The 15,974-nt window shown below is 37.5% G+C and overlaps 1 protein-coding gene across 3 annotated transcripts in view; it reads right to left on the bottom strand.

Annotated features, from left to right (window-relative positions):
- Cwc27 (CWC27 spliceosome associated cyclophilin) overlaps positions 1-15,974 on the bottom strand; it is a 173,016-nt gene that overhangs the window by 156,197 nt on the left and 845 nt on the right. For all 3 annotated transcript variants that reach the window (XM_041663434.1, XM_041663433.1, XM_041663435.1), the window contains 5 exons: positions 10,033-10,129; positions 6,430-6,542; positions 3,137-3,280; positions 1,630-1,728; positions 959-1,062 (listed from right to left, as the gene is read on the bottom strand). In XM_041663434.1, the coding sequence (XP_041519368.1) occupies positions 959-1,062; positions 1,630-1,728; positions 3,137-3,280; positions 6,430-6,542; positions 10,033-10,129 (557 nt within the window). The remainder of the gene's footprint in view (positions 1-958; positions 1,063-1,629; positions 1,729-3,136; positions 3,281-6,429; positions 6,543-10,032; positions 10,130-15,974) is intronic.

Below are 15,974 nucleotides of genomic sequence, written 5' to 3'. Positions count from 1 at the left end.
ACTGTATCCTAACACAGTGACAATGACCTTCCAGCAGCATGGAGTAAGAAGTCAATGATGGGCTCAAAGAAAATCAAATATACAACGCTATAAAAAGTGATTTTTCCATAAGACAAAATCTACTGTTGGTTAAAGTGCCTGGCTCATATTTGGCAAATTGCTAACACAGTTTAAAGTATATGCTTTGTGGGAAGCCAGTATGCACGGGTTACCTATACTTCAGGGTGTCTGTCTACACAATTAACCTTCAAAAGAACCACTCTATTTGCCATGAGACGACCAAAGTTCAGAGATTAATAAACTTTGCTTAAGAACCAGGTGTCGCAGGCCCATACAGAGAATTGTCTAAATACTGATAAATTTGATGCTACAATTTAGCAAAATGGTAAGTTGAAATCTAACTATATTATTTTTAATGAAACAGAAAAAAGTAATATAAACAATATTGGCATAAACTAACTTTTTTAAAAAATAAACTGTTATTTTTAAGAAAACAGAATAATAGAATGGTTTTGATCAAAAATATTTATAAAAAATTATTTTGAATACCAGTAATTACATAGCGCATGCAATCCTATAACACACACTAAAAATATTCATTTTAGTGTTCTTCCCTCCCCAAATTTTTTATATTAAGGATACATTAACTTACAAACTAGCAAATGTTTCTCAATAACTCAGCTATATAAATATAGTGAATACTAAATATTTATTAACACATGTTAAATGGCTACTGTGATAATAATTTCTAGTTTAAGTTAAATAATGTCATTGCATGTAAGAAATGTTCACTTTAAACGCACATTTCTCTCTCTCTTTCTCTCTCTCTCGCTCTTATAATTCTGTTAGCTCTGATTCACAATGACATTTCCTTTTTAAGTAAATAATGATTACAAAAACAATTAAGTAAAATAATGTCACTATTAAAGTTGAAGAAAAATGTTTCTAGTATGATTACTTTGTGCCTTTGGGTTTCAATTTCCTTATTTCTTCCTCTGGTTTCTCTTTTTTGGGCCTTTTAATTTCTCTTGGAATGATGTCATCAAAAGGATTAAACAAAACCTATGAAAAGAAGCATTTTGAAGATATTATTCCAGTTTTTAAATTTTACAACAAAATGAAAAACAATATTAAGTGTACTGACATTGCTGTCTAAATCTTCCCTACATAAATTTTATTAGTGCAGTGGTGCACAGGGTACACAGTGCACTTCCAGTCACATGGCCTCATTGATCACCCAAAACATTATGCTCTTTTCAAGTAAAAGATACTTTATCCTATAACTATTTACAGAAAGAAAAGCATAAGGAACCAACTCAGACATTTGGACTCCATAGCAAATGCTCCTAAGGATTACCTCACTTCCTCAATAAAGATCAACTTAATTCAACTAAAATCCACTTCTTTGAGCAAAGAACCCTAATTCCTTTAATTTTTCATTATGAGTTGAGCTTTTCATTCTTTATATTATCACCTAAAGTTTCATATCAGAAACACACACACACACACACACAGACACACACACATATATATATCAGAAATTGTTCTTAAATATAGTGTCTCACAGAAAGCTCTCATCTAATGGTTTAAATGTATCTCTTTAATGGCATCTAGCAGCCGTGTTCCTACCTCACAGCTTTTGATTCTATGTGGATTGCGGGGCCTTTCTTCATCATCGATGTCCACTTCTGTCAGGCGTAGCATGTTGTATACTGTGTCCCCTGTGACCTACCAAACAAAACATAGGGCCACAAACATTTCTATTCAACTTTTTAATAAATAGAGGAATTCTGAAAATACTTTAAATAAACAGTAGCTTTCTGAAAAAGTATTTTTAAATAATAAAAGAAAATATTTATATTTTTACTGTGTGTGCAATTAACAATGTTAATTGGTAATTGTTAACAGATGGGCTCAGTCTCTTAATAAGCCCTTATATGTTTTCAGTGTATACTAATGTCAGTTACTAAAAATAAACACACAATGTCCACCTTCTTACTAAATGACAGTTCACTCAAATATTACAAACAAACTTGAACTTAAAGTAGCTTAAGCACTAACAGTACAATAAACACTTTGCAGGTTATTGCCTAATTGAATCTACACAAATACCCTAAAATGAGAAGTAATTTTACCTTCCTTGACAGAGGCTCAAGGAAGGTACAGACCTGACAGTGGGAGCCTCTCTATTTAGACTGCCGTGCTGTATGCTCTCTCATGCTGGGTTATATAGCAACAATTGTAAAACATAGTACAAGATAGGAACTTAAGACTCATCTTGCTGATAAAAAAAAGTTAGAGGTAGGAAAAGTCCATGATTGCCAGAAAAACCTGGATTAGGAATGCATCAAAAGAACATGACAGAACATATTTCTTGACTCATGTCCTTAAGAAATAAGTACCAATGTTACATTTTATGGTTTAGATATGACTTGAATTCAAAGGTTCAGTTGTTCAACTGTACTGAATTATTAGCCTCCTTATAGAGTCAAAACCCACTTTTGCCCAGGATGTAAGGAAGCATTCTTACTGAGCCAGCAGAGGGGGCTAAAAAGCTATTAATGCCTACTATGTCTAAGCATTAACTACAAGGAACATTCAGATGAGAAGGGAAGAGGATGAGTGAGCAATGCCTTCAAGATCCCTCTTTATAGAGAACTGTTGAAAATCTATGGGAAGATTATCCTCTCATTTGTTGTTAAACGTCAGGAGGATTAAATCGATACTGTTCAAAGTAAAATTCCCAGTAAAATTATAAATACTAATACAACTTCCACTTTAATTTTAAGGGAATCCATCATTGGTAGCTTTAACCTATAAAATAGTTTTGGGTAAGTGTCTCTTTAAAAGTAGAAACAACACTAGCTAAGTGGCCTTAAGTAGCTAATGTCACCACTTTGAGAAAGAACACATGTAGGCCATGACAAATGACCGACATGAAGCACCCAAAGTTCAGGTAGCCCTTTACAGCTCATCACAATAGGAACATACACCATCATTTTTAAAAAACAGTAAGTAAATAACTATAACATGTTTGAAGGCACTCATTATAAAGTCAATTGTATGTATCACAGAAGTTTAAAGAATAACATAAAGCCAAAACCAAACCATATATTTAACATATATAGACACTAACCTTTCCAAAGATGGTGTGCTTATTGTTAAGTTCATCTGCTCGACCCAGAGTAAAGAAAAACTGGCTGCCATTATCATGTGGACCAGCGTTTGCCATGGCAACCAGTCCTCTCCTATTAAAACGCAACCGCGAGTGAAATTCATCCTGCAAGAATGAAAGAGATTTAGTGACTCTTCTCAGTCATAAGACCCTTCATGTTCAATCAGCTATGCAGCAGACCAGGGAGGCTCAGACAATTTCTAATCAAAAATGCTGAAGCTTTATTTAACTGATTTTGAAGTACAATCAAATCCAAATTTACTATCTGTTCACTGCTCTTCAACCTGAACTCGGCAGCTTGTATCTTCTAAATATAGTCAGCCCCATAGCTGTTTATGGACATCTACATACACACGAAGGAGGGGAGTTCAAAGAAAGTCGGGGTCCAATTCTCATTTCCCTACTCAAGAAACCTTTCTCCGCAACACTATGACGCCTCCAGCTATTATCCTTCCCATCTCAACCACAGGCCGTGAAGCTATGGCTTCCTTCTGCTCTGAGACTCAGACTCCACAAGAGTGTGTCAGTGTGATTCCACTGTGCTTTTACAAGACCTAAGCCATCCTAAGACAACGCTTCTCAGGGTGGCAGACTGCAACAGTACAGGACCACCGTTTCTTGGAGGCTTTCCTTGCTCTGAGAGCTACTGAGAACTTCCCCCAAGACCTACACTGGGATCATCTATGACACCATTTCTATAATCAGGGCTTTTCAAGCATTAGAGGCTATTTTTCTTTAATACATTATTCTTAAGATCTAAACTCTAGTACATCCCACCAGGAACCAGAGAGCCAAACACCGACCTCCGACTGATCAGCTTTCATAAGGACTGTGGGGAAAACCACTCCTGCTGTTTAAATCCCCAGAATCTGTGGTATTTCTATACCATATATGTGTCCTGGACAGTTTCATGTCAATTTGACATAAACTAAAGTCATCTGAGAGGAGGAAACCTCAATTAAGAAAATACCCCCATAAGATTAAGCTGTAAGGCATTTTCTTGGTTGGTGGTTGATGGTAGAAGCCGAGCCCGCTGTGGGTGGTGCCATCCCTGGGCTGGTGATCCTGGGTGTGGTGGCACACACCTTTAATTCCAGCACTCGGCACTCTAGGAGGAAGAGGCAGGCGACCTCTATGAGTTCAAAGCCAGCCCGGTTCCAGGACAGCTAGGGCTGTTACACAGAGAAACTCTATCTCGGAAAACAAAAAGACAGACAGACAGACAGACAGAAAGGAAGGAAGGAAGACAGATAGACAACTGAGCAAGCCATGAGGAGCAAGTCAGTAAGCAGCACCTCTCCATGGCCTCTGCATCACCCTGCCTCCAGGTTCCTGCCCCTGCGTGAGTTCCTCACCTCACTGCTTTTGATAGTGGGCTATTATATGAAACTGAAAGGGAAAAAACCCTTTCCTCCCCTAGTTGTTTTTGGTCATGGTATTTTATCAGAGCAATAGTAACTTTAACTAAAACACTATGTTTAAAATGATCTATCTAGCTGAAAGAAGTTAACAAAGTTAATTGTTATTTTAAAATAACAAAGAAAAAACTCAGAAAGGAAATGCCAACAGAATTTAGGATAGGCAACAAGATTAACAGAACACAAGAATATTTCCTATAAAGTCAAGGTCCTAAAATTATGAGACATGATTAACAGTGACAGTTGAGATTATTTAAATACTATGACCTACTTTCCAGAGTGACTATCATCTGGAAAACAAAGCTTTAAAAAGAAGAAGAAGAAGAAGTTCCGCTGTTTTTCTCAACAATCACAATCACGCTGTGATGAGGCACTGCGCTACATGCCAGCAACCCTAGCACTCAGGAGGCTCAGGCACAAGTTAAAGGCCAGTCTGTACTACATATTGTAATTCTAGCCAAGACAACAGAGCAGGGCCCTCGATAGAAACTTTGAAACAATTAAAAATCACACTGACCTAGGAAAAGATGAAAGAAATCTCTAAAAACTCTTTCCCACTAGAATAAATATTAAGTTGTTTTTTCAAAAGTCTCCCGATTTTAAGAACCACTGGCAGTTACTCACCCAAAGAACCCAACATTGCTATAATTAGACTAATAACAAATACAATGTTTGCTATATTTGAGCCCATTATTGTTCCTAAATTCTTAAATAAACTAACTCTTTTCCTTCTTAAATTTATGCTGGCAGTCAAGACATCACAGGCCAGGACAAGAGGAGCGGCTCAGCAGGTATTTAAGAGCACTTGTTGCTCTTACCAAGGACCTGGGTTCAGTTACCAGCACCCATATGGTGGTTCATAGTCATCCACAACTCCATCCCCAGGGATCCAATGCTCTCTTCTGACCTCTACTGTCAGATAGCAGAGCATGGTGAACATATAACAGACAGACATAAAAACAATAAATCTAATAAAAATTTAAAATAAGAAATTATGTACTCATTTTTTATTAAAGTGTCTTTTTCCTTTTTAATATCTTTGGCTCTTCCTTCTGCTCACTTTCTGACTGTCCACCATGCATGGCTTTGTGCTATGGAGTTGCTTTTGTGGACAGAACTACATAATATACAGTAAGCTCCAGTGTGGGAGATTGGTCCCTCAAAAGCTTCATATTGAAGTCTTAATCCCTGCTGCAGCTAGATTTGTGGCTCTGACAAGGAAGTAAAGGTTTTAAATGTGAAAAAGTAAGATGACGTCATAAGGGTTGGGCTCTCATCCTAACCCAATAAGGCTTGTGTCCTTATAAAAAAAGACCAAGACACTGGACCTGGATTCTTCTTCCCCATACCTCTTCAAGGTAGGAAAAGGGACTGTCAGGCACGGTGACTTGAACTTCCTAGCCTCCACAAATGAAAGAAAGAAATTCTCATTTACCCCCACAGACTGTTGTAGTGGCCCAAGCAGACTACTGAAAATTCCACACAACATTTAAATCAAATTATTTTAATCTAAAATAGCACATGCAATGTTCTAAAAATTGGCTACTGAGATCAGACACAGCAAAACATCAGGAAACATGCCATATGGATTTCTTTCTGAACAGTACTTCTCTCCCTCCCTCCCTCTGCAATTTTTAGTTCTACCTTAATTTAATCTAGGTCAAAAATTTGCCATAAAATAAATCAGAAAAATGCTTGGTAGGTAATATTTGTTCTTATCGCTGAGTAACTCTAACGCCAATGATTTTGTATACTACATGAGATGTTTTCTTGAGGAACACTTCACTTTTGGAGAAGCATTCCAAGCTGACCTAGAATACAGTAAATTGATCTGACCTTAAATGGGGCTCCATAGATGGACTCTCCCCCGGTTCCGGTGCCTGTGGGATCTCCACCTTGGACTATGAAACCAGGTACAACTCTATGAAAAATGGTGTTGTCATAGTAGGCTGAAAAACAATTAGCACATTAATTTTGAAAACTCGCATGACTTTGTTGTCATAGTTACTATACAAACAGAGCCACAGATTTAATTTCCAGAATGCTAAGTACACTTTTAGACCAAAGTCCTTCCTCACTACTTCTTATAAAACATTCAATCTTCAAATTTCTATATGTCTCTACAGAAACAATGGTGCTTTAGTTTTTGTTTTCTCTCTAGAATTTTCTCACAGTCTGGATTACTGTGAGAAACATAAGTTTAATACACATCAATGGCTCTCAACTGGGGAGAGAGGCAAGCAACAATTCTGTATCCCAGGAGACATTTATCAACATTTTAAAATATTTTGGGTTAGGGGGAGTACTACTGGAATACAAGACGGCAAGAATATGGATAAGCATCCTAAAACTCAAAGGCTTGTTTCCATCCCAAATGCCCACCATGCTGAAGCTGAGAAGCCTTGGTAGAGAAGAATAGCTCATTTCTTGCCTCTTCCTCTTCTCATAATAGAAAATTAATATACTAATACACAAAAGTATACAAACCTACAGACACTAGAGTTACTAACCGATCATAGTTCTAGCACTGTCCTCAAAAAGATTGTTCAATAAATGAAACAAATAGCATTATGTGTTTTAGTTAAATTGAATAGTCATTTATTTTGTTAACTGATTTTAGGAAAATCAATATAGAATTAATAGAATTTAAATACATTACTATATTATAAATATATTTATAGATATAAATATGCAGCAGAGATGAAATATGGTCTCCCGTAGACTTTATTCTCTGGAACTAGAATCATTAAAAAGGAAAAAAAGTTCACTTAGATAAGACAGAAGCCAGCACCCATTGAGTTACAGGATATCCCCTATGAAAACTGAAAATTAGTTTCCTTTTGCTTTGTTTCTTGTCTTTCTTTGTAACAGCTTCATATCATGTTTTAGACTGGCAACTTTCAAAACTTATTTTTATTTAGATGTTTCTCCTAACTATACAGCAAAGACCTCAAAGTTCAAGGTTAAATCGTAATTACAGATCTTTGAGTTTTGCAGAATATGACCATCTTTCAACAGGAAAGCTTTTTTCATCGAGGGCCACATGGGAGTTCCCTCCCTCCCTCCCTGTCTCCCTCCCTCTCTGTCTCCTTCCCTCCTTCCCTCCCTCCCTCCCTTCCTGCCTCTCTGTCTCCCTCCTTCCTTCCCTCCCTCCCTCCCTTCCTGCCTCTCTGTCTCCCTCCCTCCTTCCCTCCCTTCCTCCCTCCCAGGCTTTCATTCATTTTCTTTGTATTCTGTGAACTACTCATTGCTATTGTTGTTTGAAAGGTGCATTACAAGACTCAAAAACATCCTAACTTCTTTGAATCATACATTCAAAGGATCAAATGAAGTTCTCTGCATTAGTTTACTCATTTAAGAAATGTGTGTGTGTGTGATTTGCCTGCATGTATGTCTACATACTACATTCATGCCTTGTGACCCTAAAGGCCAAAGAGGACACTGGATCTCCTGGAAGTGGAGTTATAGACAGTTGTGAGTTCCCATGTAGGTGCTTGGAATTGAACTCAGGGCTTCTGGAAGAGCAGCCAGTGCTTCTTGACTGCTGAGCCACCTCTCTTGCCAGGAGTATCTTTTTTAAAAATTAGTCTTCTCAGGTTTTTAGTTAACCTTCCCAACAATAATCCCATTAAATTCTTGCCTGTTTCATTAAGAAAACTCTTCTGGTTATTTCTATGATTTTTCCATCTTTTATTTATATCTCCTGGTCTTCTTATAAATAAATGGGAGAATAATTCTTTTTTGATGCAAGTGAGCTTTGGCAGCACCCGGCTGAACCTCATGTTTATTTCAATGTCGTATTCTATCCAGATACTTTCTGTTTCTTCATTCACCTGGTCCTGAGTTGCAATTTACCATTCATTCTTTCTAGTGTTTTTGTAATTTCACTCTCCTGTAAAATTTGAGCTTTTGACTTCTTTAAACTTATTACCAGAAGTCAGGCTTCTCTGTCTCTCTTGTTTCTTAGCTTTGTTGACAGTTATCCGAGGCCTTTCTAACTAAACTACCTGTCTGATTTGATTTCCTTCCTGCCTGCCATAGCAATTATTAATAATGATCTTTGCAGACATATTTCCTTTGTCTCATCTGTGGGACTGGATTCTTTTATTATTATTTCTTTAATATTCTCCCTGCGGTGTTATATTTATCTAATTTCTATTTGGAGAGCTTTGTCTATATTAGACAACAGGATACTGTGGATTCCTAAGTACCTTATTTCTCTCCAAAAATATTTTTTCTGACACCATGAATAACACTGTGTCTAAAAACCAGGTATAACTGGAAAACACTGACTTGCCACCACTGGAGGTATTTTAAATCATATATAATGCATTCTAGAAGCCAACCAGAAACTGTAAAGAGTGCATGGTTTGTATAGCTGCATACACAAATATCCATGAACAAAAATACTCAAGGGAATATAAAATTTTGCCAAGTTTCTTACAAAGAAAAATCATCATGTTATGACTTCAATTGATAACAAATCGGTGAAGGCCAGGTTGTAAGCTTTGTGGAAAAAAAAAAGACTGCGAACAAAATAATAAAACAGTTATACTTAAATGCAAATAGGGTGAGAAAGAAACCGAAAGAGGGAGAGAGACAGAACTAGAAGAAAGCTAGTATAAGGATGTGCAGAGGAAATAGAGAATGTTCAGGAAATACAGAATGACTGGCTGAAGGCACATGATTAGTGGAACGGAAAATGATGGAAAGCTAGGAAGCCAAGTTCCTAAAATTTCAAATATCATGTGCACAGAGAAGACAAAGAAATGAAAGGGAGGACCAGAGAGGAGGCAATTCCAGTCATGGAGACGAAAGTGCAGGCCATCTGGGGAAGAAGTTGAAATTTGGTCTAGTGGTAGCTAACAGAAGTTTCCAGTAGAGAAGGACCAATCAGATCAATTAGGCACAAGCAGGAAGAAATGGATGGAGTTCTGAATCTAACAGTCATTTGTACAGAGATAAAACAAGAGTGGAAAAAATAGCACAGAATGAGAGGCAAGCTCACGGCATATTCATATTTAAAGAATGAAAGAAAAAGTAAGTGGCAATTAGCAGAGGAGATCAGTATCAGGCATGATTTATGTCTGTTAAAAGTATAACAATTTACAGTTTACCTGGAAGAAAGCTGAACTATCCGGGCAGTCTGTTTCCTTATACACTGCTCAACATCATGTGGCCAACATCAGACCTCAATGTGAAAAACACATTGTATTTTATTCTTTTCGCTTTTTAAAAAGAGCTCATCCATCCGGGGTTTTATTTACTTAGAGAGTCTCACTGTGCTGCCCAGGCTAGCTATTTTGGAAGCTAGAAATGTTTCCGAATCAATCTCCCAAGTGCTGGGATTACATGAGCAGGCCAGAATGTCCAATCACTGCCATTATCTGTAAACTAAGGCAGGTTTCTCCTCAAAATGATAATGAAGGCAATACTGACCTTCCAAACAAAGCTGAACGAAATTTCTGCATGCCTTTGGAGCTTCTTTTGACCACAACTCTATGTCAATATCTCCAGCTGTAGTTTTCAATAAAACCTATAAAAAGAACGTGACATCATATTAAGTATTTATTTTGCTTGATAATTGGCTAGGCGACTTGCAACACTAACTAATGAGTTTTCAATTTTAGAAGAAATCTTACAAACTCTGCTTGGGTTTTGTTGTTATACTGAACAAACTTCAAACATTCATTACAGCCCAATCATCATTAGATGATTCAATATACCGTTTTCAAAAAAAATCTAAAGAAAAAAAAGCACTTATTTTTTTTAATCACAGAAGACAAGCTTCATTCATATAAAAACAAAGAGTGCAGATTTATAACTGTTTCTCATTGCTTTATTTCCAATAAAATTGGTTAGCAAATTATGAAATCAAGAAGTTAATGAACCCATTGAATTATGACAGTCTTAGACAATTTTACAATCATTCATTTGAAATTATTCTTGAACCCTACTTTTATATTAAAATCATGCCAGTTCTAGTTTGGAAATAAATATTCTGTCTATGCATGTGTGCAAGTGAACATACATGTGTGTGCACACAGAGGCCAGAGGTCAACATTGAGTGCCTTTCTCAACAGCTCTTTGTCTTAACTTTTTGATACAGCTCTTCTGCTGACCCTGGAGCTCGCCACTCAATGAGACTGGCTTGAGAGCAAGTTGAGAGATCACCTGTCTCTGCTACCTTCCTGATCCTGGTCCGAGGTTTCAGATACAGGCCACAATGCCCAACTTTTCTTAAGGATATTGGGAATTCCGGCGCACTTCATGTTTACCCATCAAGTACTTTATCAACTGAGCTATTTCTCCAGTTCCTTGATGGTTTTTTGTTTGTTTGTTTTTTCAGCCAAAGTCTTAGAGCTTTGTAGTCCAGACTTGCCTCAAACTCACCTTGAACTCCTTGATCTTCCTGCCTCTATCTCCCAAAGTACTTGCACGGGGGTATGTGTCACCATGCAGTGCTGGAGATGCAAGTCAGTGCCTTGTGCATGTTAGGCAAGTATTCTACCAACTTAGCTAGAGTCCTAACCCAAAGGAATATTCTTAATTAAAGTCTGATTGTGACTCGCTAAAACGGTTATGTCTTAAAAGTCAGCATCTCTATAACAGGTAGTATATATAATCATCTCCTTTTTTATTGGTTCATAGCAGCAGTTTCTCTTTGGTGGAATTAGTTGCTCTATAACAATCAAAATCTCTGCTAAGCCTGGAGGATGAAACAGCTTATTCAACAACTGGCTTAATAACTACAAATAACCAAAAAGAACGTTAGTACCTAAGTGACCAGCATGGCACAGCTGGAGTCTAATCTCTCCAGTATCAATTTTTCTTTCCCACCCCAACTGTAGAGGAAGTTATTCGTATCAATAACCTGTGGTCACCACAAAGAACGTTTCTTGCAAAGAAACACCGCAAGATAACTGGAACTAAACTGATCCTCACGAGGAGACTGTCCCCGTGATATAAGTCACAGTCCCCGTTTCCTAAAGCTCCTTGGCCTTGTCGCAAGCACAGTTTTAGAAATGAGGGGAGTTTAAAAAACATCCAGGAGAGCCCTGGCTTTTAAGGATGCCCTAGGGGTTGTAAACTGAATAAGCAACAACAAAATGAGAAGAACATCTAACTGCCCTACCTCTCCCTCCCCCAACCTAGTACAATTTGTGACCACTTTGTTTCAGAAGCCTGGGAAATGCTATCATAAATTACAAACACTGATGAATGCATTGCATCGTTTGGGCAACACACAGCTCTTTTACAACTACCCTTCACGGCCTGTGAAAATGGGAAAAGTGAAAATATCTACACTATGGTAGATGTTTAATGGGTTCCTTAACACATAAAGAAACAGATAGAAGCCAGGCATGGTAGCATGTGCCTTTAGCACTCAGGAGGCAGACGCAGGCAGATCTCTATGAGTTAGTTCTAGGCCAGCCTCTATATAGCAAGCCCTTGGTCAGTCCAGGCTACAAAATGAGATCCTGTCTCAATTTTTTTCCTTTATCACATTTTTTTATTCTCTCTCTCTCTCTCTCTCTCTCTCTCTCTCTCTCTGTGTGTGTGTGTGTGATACAAACTAAAGTTGGATTACTCCCTCTTTCTCAAAATGAACCTGAAATGACATTAAGCACTCTCTCCCAACTTTCCATTAGTCCTGATGAACATCACATCCTGACCTACTTCATTACAACTTGTATCTCTGAAATGAAGAACTATTGTTAGGGGGAACCTAGACTTCTTTTCTTAGTCACCTTTTAAAGAATTCTGTGATGTTTCAAAGACCATATTTAAAAATAATTCTGATTTTATTTAGTAAAAAACAGCAAAAAATAATATTTATTGAGATAATCTACTTATCAATAATTTTACCCTGTTAAAGAGTTCACTAGCTTTTGGTACACTCAGAGTTTGGAAGCCATTGCCACTATTTCTAAAACATTTCATTACCCTAGAATGTGCTGAAACCTTGACCCATTTCCAGCCCCTCTCTATTTCCCCCACCCTCATCCTTTGGCAAACATTAATTTTTGTTCTGTCTGTATGAACATTGCCAAATGAACATTTCATATAAATGGAACCATACAAAATGGGCTTTGTTATGGCCAATTTCTCTCACCAATTACATTTCTTTGAAATTAAAGACGTCTGTCTTCCTGTTCTCTATATTTTGTTCTATAATGTTTTTAAAAGCTCAGTAAGAGAATAAACAATGGCTTTATAATCTTAGGAACAAATATTTCAAGACAGAACAAATATTTAATATCAAGTTCATTTGTAACAATAAGTTGAAACAGGTAATCCCAACAATCTTCATAAATTCTAATTACCTGACAGACTTCCTGTGCTTAAACGCTACCATTTTATTACAGTTTGCTTACATTTTTACATTGTACTTATTTTGGATTTTTTGTTTGTTTGTTTGTTTGTTTGATACAGGGTCTCACTGGGACTTTCTTTGTGGACCAGACAGTCTTGAACATACAGAGGTCCACCTGCTTCTACCTTCTGAGTGCTGATATTAAAAGGACGTACCACCACAAACCAGCAAGTTTTTACATTTTTTTGTTTGTTTGTTTTCAAGACAGGGATTCTTTGTGTAGTCCTTAACTTGCTTTGTAGACCAGGGTGGCCCTGCACTCAGAGATCAGCCTGCTTCTGCCTCCCAAGTGCTGGATTAAAGGTGTGCTACACCATGTAGTGAGAATCCACGGGAGTCAGGGAGAGGTTGAAAAAATTTATTTAGATCTATAATAGGGCTGAGCACTCACTGATACAGAGCAGGTTAGACACCGCTGCAGTTGTTCTGCCCAGGGGAAAAGCACCAATAGCAAGCCGCAAGCTTCAGTCTTACCATTCAAGTCAGCAGGAGAGCGAGATAGCGAACACCTCCCTCTTTCCTTTAATAAGAGATCACAATCACAGACAAGAGGCCACGCCCTCCAGCCAGTCCCCAAATCTATTGGTGGACTGAATTCCCACAACACCAGGCTAAATTATTACATTATTATTATCTTTAAAATGAAGTTTTTAAGGCTGATTTAGTTAATCTAGGTACCATAAATCCATGTAACTAATCATTGAAAATTGCAACATACTATTAAAAAACTGACTGACGAGTACCTGGACTTTGTGTATGTGCATGTGTGTTTTTACTGTGGGTTCTGGGAATCAATCTATACACACACACATACATACATAAGTTATACACACACACACACACACATATATATTTAAACAAAGAGAAGATAATACAAATTGATGCATATTTTCTCCTAGTACCCCAGGAATAGTGGTTCCAGGCCCAAAATACACCTTCACTAGTTTAGTAACCACCTCTGAGAATAAAGTAACATACATTACCCTTCCCTCCACACGCTGTGTCAAGCTGCTCAACTTCAAAGTTGAATCTTCAACCTACTAGCTTGGACTTTTGGGACATGATATTGACCAGTTTCCTTCTATCAAAACAGACATACTAGCCCCATAGATTTGTTGTGAGGATGAAATGAGCTATTATACAGATAGCTATTATTATTATTATTATTATATTATTGTATATTATATTATATATTATTACATATTATTATATTATTAACATATTATTATTATACAGAACAGCTGCACACAAATAATCAAAAAACACTAGCCATGACTATATTCTTTTTTTTCTGCTGAAAACTCATATTCATCATAATTTGTAGCTGTATTTTTATTCACACAATTATTTTATCAATATACAGTTGTTGTGGGACAATGGTCTTTTATTCTGTCACTTTATTATTTTTAATAAAATGCTGATCGGCCAGTAGCCAGGCAGGAAGTATATGTGGGGTGACAGTGACCAGGAAGGAAGTAGAGGCATGGCAATGAGAATTCTGGGAAGAGGAAAGACTCAGTCTGCAGTTGTCACCCAGACACAGAGGATGCAAGATGTGACTGCCTCACCAAAAAAGGTACCAAGGCACATGGCTAACACAGACAAGAATAATGAGTTAATGTAAGATGTAAGAATTAATTAATAAGAAGCCTGAGCTACTAGGCCAACCAGTTTATGATTAATGTAGACCTCTGTGTGTTTATTTGGAACTAAACAGCTGTGGGACCTGGTGGGACAAAAATATCAGTCAACACACAGTTCACTCAACTGACTCAACAATAAAATGATGGATATTCTTCCAGCGCATCTTTAAAACCTAACATAAAACCTTGCATGTGTTTTCCAGGGGGGGGAAATGTTGGGTTGGGGAAATAGTTCAGTGGGTAAATTGCATACAAGCCCGAGGACCTGAGTTCAAATGCCCAGACCTCACAGAAAAGCCAGCTGCTCTATGTCTTTAATCCCAATGCTCTTATAGTGAGCTGAAGAACAGAGACAAGAGAACCTCCAATGCTCACAGGCTGGCATATGCAGCATCAAACAACAAAGAAAAGAGATGCAGCCTCAAAGTAGGTGGACTATGAGGACCATCAGCTAGGATATACCTGAACCTTCACAAGTGTGACGTGGCATCTGCATGTGTGAAAGTCTGAACACACACATACATCGCACACATGCTTATACATACACAAGTTTTAAAAATATTTGTTAAATGAATGATCTCTTGTTTAGAAGTGCTTTTTCTCTAAGATCATGTCAAATCTTTCCCTAAAGTAAATAACCAGTTCCAGGACAGACAAGGACTTATATGATAACCTGTTATATTTCTTTTCTTAAAAAAGTAGTTAGCGTATGAGAGTAGAACACCTAAATGTGCCTGAGACTCACAACAGTTTAACCTCACCCTCACCTGTGTGCAGTGCCTCTCAGAAGCTAAAGAACACAGCATCAGCTCATCTGCCGAGCCATCCTTTCTTTCACAGTATTTGAACTCCATCCCCTATGCGCCAAGCATTTTTCTAGATGCTCATCCTCTGTCTCTATATTTTTTGTATTCTAAAACAAAAGGAAGATACTATTAAAAACTATACCCTGAGGGCCAGAAAGTGCTGAGAGCGAGGGCATCACTGAGATTTACTGTTTGGCAAGCCTCTTTGTTAAGAGTGACATTTGAACAGGAAAAATAGCATATGTGTGCTGCAAATGTTCAGCAATGTGAAGGGTCTGCATAGCAGAATGCTCAGTCTATTTGCTCTCTATCACTATTTATTAATTGAGATGGACACTATCAAGAAATAAAGCTTGATCATAAAACCTATCAGGGAATCCTTTCCCATTCCAATGTGGCAATAGTCCACATTGTCCTGCTGCTTCTGACAATTATCTCAAAGATATCTCCTCCAAGATGTTTTTTCCTATCATTTCCAGTTTTTCACTCCATCAAACTGCCATGGCAATATAATCTTTTCTTCAAGAACCTCACCTACCAAAGCCAGGTGTGGTG

Source organism: Microtus oregoni, unplaced genomic scaffold, assembly GCF_018167655.1.
Source record: "Microtus oregoni isolate MIOR12 unplaced genomic scaffold, Mior012 000014F_ref0000157, whole genome shotgun sequence".
NCBI classification, from domain to species: Eukaryota; Metazoa; Chordata; class Mammalia; order Rodentia; family Cricetidae; genus Microtus; species Microtus oregoni.
The sequence above is the reverse complement of the archived record's forward strand: the minus strand, read 5'-3'. Positions and strand labels throughout refer to the sequence as shown.